General features: G+C 55.0%; 2 protein-coding genes across 2 annotated transcripts; one reads left to right on the top strand and one right to left on the bottom strand.

Annotated features, from left to right (window-relative positions):
• Positions 1-2,545: 2,545 nt before the first annotated feature.
• On the bottom strand, positions 2,546-4,412 carry CMQ_956 (xyloglucan-specific endoglucanase; the record flags this gene model as incomplete). Its single annotated transcript, XM_014318035.1, has 5 exons — positions 2,546-2,786; positions 2,843-3,300; positions 3,357-3,412; positions 3,471-3,814; positions 4,282-4,412. The coding sequence occupies 5 exons, from the start codon at positions 4,410-4,412 to the stop codon at positions 2,546-2,548; spliced, it is 1,230 nt and encodes a 409-aa protein (XP_014173510.1).
• An 887-nt stretch (positions 4,413-5,299) lies between these two features.
• On the top strand, positions 5,300-7,773 carry CMQ_995 (glycosyl transferase, family 2; the record flags this gene model as incomplete). The annotated part of the gene is made up of 3 exons (XM_014318074.1): positions 5,300-5,656; positions 5,764-6,462; positions 6,520-7,773. The coding sequence occupies 3 exons, from the start codon at positions 5,300-5,302 to the stop codon at positions 7,771-7,773; spliced, it is 2,310 nt and encodes a 769-aa protein (XP_014173549.1).
• Positions 7,774-7,875: the final 102 nt, after the last annotated feature.

Here is a 7,875-nt window from a genome sequence, read left to right as displayed (position 1 = left end):
TAGCATCTTCGACAATTTTCCGACCAAGGGCGCACAACTGTGATCACAATTGGTCTCATGGTCCTGAAGCGCTTGAACTAGTCCAGTGGTTACCACTTTCCATCCGAGGGAGGTGCTCATGGAGCTGCTTCACTAGTCATACTGCTGAAGGTTGGCCCAATCCTCATCGCTAGGCTGGTTGCCGTCAAGGATGTTCCTGGCATAGTGGGCAAGTTTAGCTGTTACAGTTGGAATCTTTGCATATCCGCCATATTTATCGCAAAGCTTGACTGTTTCAGGCTGTCGCTGAGAATAGAAGCAGACATAGACCGATAAGAAGCCGCTTACCTTCTTTGTCATGTCATTGAGTAACTCTTCGAGAAACTGTTCTCACGTCGATTACATATTCATATTGGTATTGCTTAAGTTCGTGTCAGTCGCGGCGGTGGCACTAGCCGGATCCCGGCTATCTGGGAGAAAATGGGGGACCTTGCTTAAATCTGCAAGGCAGATGTTGGAAAGACTACCAGCGCCTTAACAAAATTCGCATTGCTAATCTCTATATATTTTAGAGTCAGGCATCTCCGTATATGCTTAATGTATGTAGTTACATGGAGCTATGGCAAAGCACTGATAGTGGCAGAGTATTGCCTTCGTTTATACGGCCAGTACACATGTGAGTCGCTGGGGGCTATGTTGCTATGCCGGACGAGGTTAAGTAAACCGACTGGAAAGGGCTGTCACTGACCAGACCCTCAATACGGTTTCGGTCTGGCACAGGAATACTTTGGAGGCTGATATCGTGGACCGTAGATGACCAGACGGCGCCGCCGAAGTTCTTTAAGTGAAGCTGCAATTACCGACTGTAGGACAAAACTGCTGATACGAATATCTGATTTCAGTACAAGGAGACGAAGCAGCAAAGAAGCACACTTGAATTTGGGATGCATATTCAGCCTTCCGGTTGGGACTCGCCTACAAGCGTCTACGCAATATATAGAGTAGACCAGAGACTCTAAATGTACGTGTCAAACCGCGTCTCCGTGCTACTTTTCGGCCTACTCCGTTGTCGATCTGTCGCTTTTTTCTTTGATTGTAGCGTTTCCGCGGCAGTGTCCTAACCAGAGACCTAGAAATCGTGCTCGACTCCCCTGATCGGCTCACATATGTAAGGTCAGCCGAGAACGCGACGAGTCGCAACACAGAATCCGCAATCACGGTCATTTTTGAAAGTGGTAGAGAAGTCTCCACGAAAGCACGAAAATGAGGTTGAGTCAAGCAAGGGAGTTTTGGGCGCCGGCAAATGAGGGAGAACGTAATAGGATTATGCTCCTGAGCATGCAATAATGTGGACGTGGTATCATCTATGGGTCTTCAGCGGAACTGAGCGGGAATCCAAAAGAAGTAATGGAAACTCCAAGCTTTTCTGAGACGGGTAATTTAATTTACTGGAGGTGAAATGTCTACGCCTTACATTGTCGAAACACCGTAATCTTGCAAGATGTTCCAAACTTAAAAAGAAACTTCCAAGAGTTTAGGCCGCAATTCGGGTTGGGGCAAAAAGGCTAAAAGTACGGAGTACGGAGTAAGGTTTTTAGATTGGATTGGGAGAGTAATTAAACTACTCCGTGTACGTTCGTGATTCCGCACTAGTAATATGCGTATACCGACCGATGTATCGTAAGATACTAGAAACCGTCTGTCAATTACAATTCCTACACATTTTCTCTGGCAGACTCATCTTCGTACAAAGCTTGGATAACAGGACCGTAGATGCGTTTTGGCGAACGGAGTACGTCACAAGCATCTTGAGTGGATCCAGGCCTTAGGACCTCACTAGTACGACGTAAGATACAGTAAACAAACAAAAAACGGAGCGCATTCCTCCGATCCTAGGCGCAGTGACCTATTCCAGTGCACGTGCATCTTTTAGTCGTTGGGCGTAATAGGGGTTGGAATATTATAGGCCCTACAAGTGGTGCTAACGCTTTCGGGGCTTCCCCTGAACAGACGCTGTCAGAGAATTACGAGTCGGCGTCTCCACTGCCGGTTGGCAACCAACGGCCCTGCAAGTCATCCCACACTAAAGCGCGGTTGCAGCTGCACCCAGGTGCTTGAACCCTACGACAAGCTTTGGCTTGCCGCGATGTTATTCCAAATTGCTGGTCGGCCGAGCAGGCTCGTAGCACAACTTCCTGCACAACCGAGCACGGATGGTGCAAAGGGCAGGATGACAGAAAGCCACTGCGGACACGGACCTTTGACAAGCGGAATCCTGCATGGCTACAAACAGACATGCTACATTTCACAACGTTCATCCAGAGCGGCAATGTGCAGATGTCCAACGAAGCCAACGAAGCCAACGCCGTCTAGTATTGGAATCTCTTACACGTATATGGCTATTAAACATTAGGTCCGCGAAACGGGCGGCCTCAGGTAGTTGTACAGAGAGAAAAAAACAAAACTCCAGTCCCATGTGCGCCCGGTGGTTCATCCGCGTCACAGCCCACCTGCCTGTCTCTTCCCGTAAAGCGTCAAGTCGAGACGCTGCATGCACATTATTACGTTACCACACATTCATTTCCAAGCCCAGCACGTTGAATATCACGGTGGTCTCGGAGTAGTACGCCTCTGAGCCGAAACTGAAGTAGCCAATGTAGTCAGTGCTGGCCGGCGCGTACTTTAGGCCCAGGTTGGGAAGTGAGGTGAGCAGCGGATGGATGCTGCCGTTGAACTTGTTCGTCTCGTTTTCGGAGATCCAGGTGAGGACGTGCTGGTCCTTGCTGTTTGTGCCGTTGTAGAGCGTGCTAATTGGCCTGTCAGTGCTGTGTCTCGGGCAAAGGAGCAGACGGGCGATACTCACAAATTGACGCCATCGACAATCTGGGAGGCGACGATGCCGTCGGAATAGCCGATGGGATCAGCATATTTGCCAAACTGGGCAAACCACACCATGACCTCGTAGTCGGCATCGGAGGTGAGCTGCGACTTGGTGGCGTTTTTGTCGAAGAACATGTCGATGGCGACATTGGCACTGAAATCGACGGAAACGACGGCACGCTTGGTGGAGTTGGTATGGGTGGTAACGGTAGAGTTGGTGTTGGTGACGGTGATGGTCTTGTTGTCGGTATAGGTCCAATGCATGTCGATGCCGAGCTCAGTCAGGCTGCCGAGCTTGGCGGGCAAGACGTCGCCTCGGATCATGATGTTGGGGTAGGCATGCACAGGCTGGCTGGTCTCGCCAACGGGGTACTGCCAGGTAGCAGACCACTTGGGTGCGGTGGTGTTTGTGGGATACGTATCATTGTTGAACGTGGTGACCTGAAAAGTCAGAAGGGAGGGGAGATAGACTGCAGGATCACAGGACTCAGACTCACATTCAGACACAGGCCACCGCCCTTGGCCTGTTCCCAACCCCACTGGTTCGGATTGACTGCGGCTGTTAGCTGGAGATCACGAAGCGAGAAGAGAGACGAAGAAGAGCTGCGTACCGGTATAGTTCTGGCCGTCGGTAGCGTTGATGGCAATCTCGTTGTACTGCTGGCAGTATTCGGACATGGTGGTGCCGCCGATGACGACGGTCGCGTTGGGCTTGTCGCCATCCCAGCCGGGATAGGTGCTGTTGTCGTCGGTGCCGTTGCCGCCGTCGCCGCCATCGAAGCCGCCACCGCCGCCTCCGGACGGGTTGGAAAAGAGAGGAGCCTGGCCGGTGACGCGACGATGGTAGTCGATGCCGGCAAGCACGCCGGCCGTGCCGCCAATGGGAATGGCCAGCAAGCCGGCGTTGAGCACCGACAGCAAGAGGGTGACGATCATGGCGATGCTGGGTGCGTTACTGGCAGACGGAAGGCATGTTCGAAGAACGGACAGACTTGGGTGACGGAGCAGCTTTCGAGATCGGACCAACGCCAGCCTAATACGAGATTTTTTGGTGTTTTCCTTTTGGCGCTCGCAGACGCCGGAAGAGGAAGGGCAAGCGGGCGTGGGAATGGAAGTGGAAGTGGAACAGGGGGGGGGGGGAAGCAGAGACGAGGGTCCGGGCGTCACGGGCTAGCCGTCAGTGGATATATACTCGTATGGCAGACGAAATACGAGCTGATCCGGAATGGTACATATGTAGAGTGGGAGCAGGACGAGACAGATAAGGACGGCCCCCCTGTCGGCTGCGTGTCCAAGGTGGACGGCTCCGCCCAGAAGGCGCGCTCTCGCTCGTAATCAGCAGACGGACCCTGGCAGCTAGCCGGCTATGGACTACGAGCAAAACTGGGCTTTTGCGCGCAAGTGGTGCCGATCTTGTCGTACCTCGACCCCCTGTGGGAAGCCCGCAGCTCCCAGATCTGGCGCGCTCGTATGAGCATGAGCGAGCGAGCCGTGACAGAAGCCGGAAACGGGGCCTCATACGAACCAAAGTCCATTCGCTGACAGTCGACCATCTGCTGCGTTCCTGGTGCCGAGCCAGGATGAGCTGCTGCGCCCCTGCAGCCAGGCCAACCGGTCGCTCGATGCCTGGGGGACATTCCTGGCAAGGCTATCACGCCAGAAGAGGCGACAAGCCAGAGAGAAAAAGGGAAAAAAGGGAGACAATAAAGGCAAGGAAAAAAAAAAAAAAGAAAACACTGTACCGTGCTCCATTCCCGTCCATCCGCTCCCCCCCCTTTCCCAGCTCAGCCAGCCTGGGCTAGCCTCCTTCTTGCATAGCGGGCGTTGATAACGACGCTTGGCCCACTGGTGGCCTTTCTATATTTGTCCGTGTCCTGTGTGGATCGCCTCGGACAGGCACGGTTCCCGGTACGACAGTACTTCTGACCTCGTAACCTGATAAGCACCAGGGCGACCAAAAGGACGCCAGCCTGCGCGCCAACCTCCTAACGGTCCTCGCCCCCCCCCCCCTAACGCGGACTCCGTACTGTGCCGTATGTCTCGTAATACTCTTGCGAGCTTGAGGTGAATTCCCTACTTTGCCTGACCTGTCTTGTTCTGTCGGTGATGCTGCCTTTCCCGACTCTGTTTACCTCCCACCATCATTCCTCTCCAACCGTCGCTAGGCCTCGTTGTGTTTTCGTTTTCATATGGCATCCGTCACTCGCTTTGCATAACTTAATTCCTTTCGCTTGTCGCCCAATCCTCTGCCGAGCCCCGTTCTGTCTGCCTTTCACGATCTAATTTTTTTTCGTTCTTTTGCCTGGCATCGTGCACTTTTCTTTACCCCCCCCCCCTTTTTCTCTCTCCGATTGATTGCCCTCGTCACGCGTCTCTCTTTTTTTGATCTGGTATTCAGTTTCTGCTTCGTCCAGCTTCTTGGGCCCTTCAGCCGGAGGCAATGGAGGATCAGCCACGCACGCCGGAGGTACCGGAGTTTGCTCCCCTGAGGCCGCACGACGACATCGCCGCGCTGGAAGACCAACAGCACGAGCAGCACGAGCTGCATGAGCAGTTGCGGCCGTCATCTCGTCAGAGACGCTGCACCACGCCCACCACTCTAGGCCTGACCTATTCGGCCTCGCCCAGCGCCAGTGCTACTCTGCTCTCTTCTTCAGAGACGCTCAAGCCTGCGATCGATCAACAGGTCGACTTCGACTACATGATCTCGCCGCCCTGGGCACCCTCGCCCGGTCCTGATCGTCTGAGCAGCCTCAGCGATTTCCCCTCGAGTGCCACGTCCCTTCGCAGCAGTCAGGTAGGTTTCAGTCCCGGTTTGAGCTTAGTTCACAACCCCTCTCCCTTACCTTGCCCTTTCTTCCTCTTCTCTCTCTCCCTTGGTCGCCTCTCGCTCACATCCGACAGAACCCCAGCCACCTCAGCTTGGCCGCCTTTCTGCCCAAGAACGCGTCAGAGCCCCGTGACAAGAGCGTGCCGTCAGAGTCCATCGTGCAGCTGCACCGTCGGGACGATGCCGAGATCTCCAAGGGCTGGAAGCGCAAGGTCGTCAAGTTCGCCCCGCTGCTCACCTTTTTTAGCAGCGCCGCGTACGTGGTCTACGTCACCTTCCGCATCTACTGCGTCGTCTCGGCCCAGAACAAGAACCACCGCACCTATGCACCCGCCTGGGTCTTCATTGCCGTCGAGCTGGCCACTGCTATCCCCTCTATGATCCACAATATCTGGACCATGATGGCCGTCAAGCGGAGACACCGCCCGAAGCTTCGGCTGACCGGCGAAGACGTCCCCACTGTCGACGTCTTCATCACCTGCTGTGGCGAGGATGATGAGCTCGTCCTCGACACCGTTCGTGCTGCCTGCGACCTGGACTATCCGCGTGACCGTTTCCGTGTTGTGCTTCTGGATGACGGCAAGTCCGAGGGCCTCGATAAGGGCTGCAACCAGCTTAACTCTCTGTACGGCAATGTCTTTTACGTCTCCCGGCCCAAGTTCCCCGGCGTGCCGCATCATTTCAAGTCGGGCAACCTGAACTACGGCCTCGGGGCCGTCACTCAGTTCCCCGGAGGGCCTAGCGAGTATATTGCTGCCCTGGATGCCGACATGGTAAGACATCGCTCTCTTCGACTGCTTTCTCTATTTACTCATGCTAATCCCCTACAGATTCCAGAGAGGATTTGGCTTCGGGCTATCCTGCCCCATCTGATCATCGACCCCAAGATGGCCCTGGCCTGCCCGCCCCAGCTCTTCTACAACACCCCCCGGTCCGATCCGCTTGCCCAGAACCTGGATTTCTTTGTGCACGTGATCGAGCCTATCAAGGACTCTCTCGGCGTCGCCTGGTGTACAGGTTCTGGCTACGTCGTCCGTCGCGAGGCTATTGACGATGTCGGCCACTTCCCGCTTGGTTCCCTGGCCGAGGATGTGGCCACGTCGACCCTGATGCTTGGAAAGGGCTGGAAGACGGCTTTTATTCACGAACCGCTCCAATTCGGCACTGTCCCCGGCGACTACGGCAGCCACATCAAGCAGCGGACTCGTTGGGCCATCGGCACCGTCGACACCTCGTTCAAGCTCAACTTCTGTCTTTGGGGCGAGAAGGTCCGCTACATGACCCTGCCGCAGCGCTTCTCCGGCTTCCTCTACTCTTTCCTTAGCTTGTACACCATCCTCTTTAGCATCTCGCTTTTTGCCATCCCTATCATTCTGATCATGGGCAAGACCCTGATCGCCTACGCGACTACGAACCAGCTCCGCTGGCTTATGCGGCTCTGCTTCATCCAGATGATCACTACCCGTGTCGACGAGCTGCTGGTCTTCTTGCCCGCCGGCTACCACAACGGCCAGCGCGGTTCGCGCTACCTGCTCTGGATGGCCCCCTACATCAGCGTCTGCCTCATCCGCGCCTTCATCTTGCCCAAGTGGCTTGGAGGCCAGGCCCAGGCTTTCAAGCCTACCGGCTCGCTCGGCTCTGCCCTCAACGAGCGCGATGCCAAGCGCCGGCGCAACGTCTTCATTCGCCTCTGGACCATCTTGATCAACTACAACGCCATCTACCATCTGGTCTTTGTCTACTTCACCTTGATCGGCGTCACCTACAGCTCGTACCGCTGCATCTCCGAGAACACCACCGTGCACAACACACTCAAATGCCTGGTCACCCACGCCTTCTGGCCGCCCATGACCTTCCTCTTTCTCTGCACGTCGCTCTGGACCCCTGTCGCCTACGCCATCTTCCCGCCGTCCGAGCCCGACCGGGAGGAGCTCCTGGTCCGCGACCCCAAGACCAACGTTGCCCACCCGACCGAGCAGAGCAAGAAGACCGCCTTTGGTGGCCAGGCCGCCTGGTTCGAGCTCGAGTACACCATCTCGACTGCCTACACATGTCTGATCTTTGGCTGCTCCTTCTTTTTATAGTACATGAGAGATGGACGTCCAAGAAATGGATATGTCTGGAACGAGACCGGTGAGCTGGCCGAGCAAACAGCTACTTTAGAGATGGAAACACGCATTTTCTTT

This window comes from Grosmannia clavigera, assembly GCF_000143105.1.
Source record: "Grosmannia clavigera kw1407 unplaced genomic scaffold GCSC_140, whole genome shotgun sequence".
Classification (NCBI taxonomy): Eukaryota; Fungi; Ascomycota; class Sordariomycetes; order Ophiostomatales; family Ophiostomataceae; genus Leptographium; species Leptographium clavigerum.
This window is presented reverse-complemented; position numbering and strand designations above follow the sequence as displayed.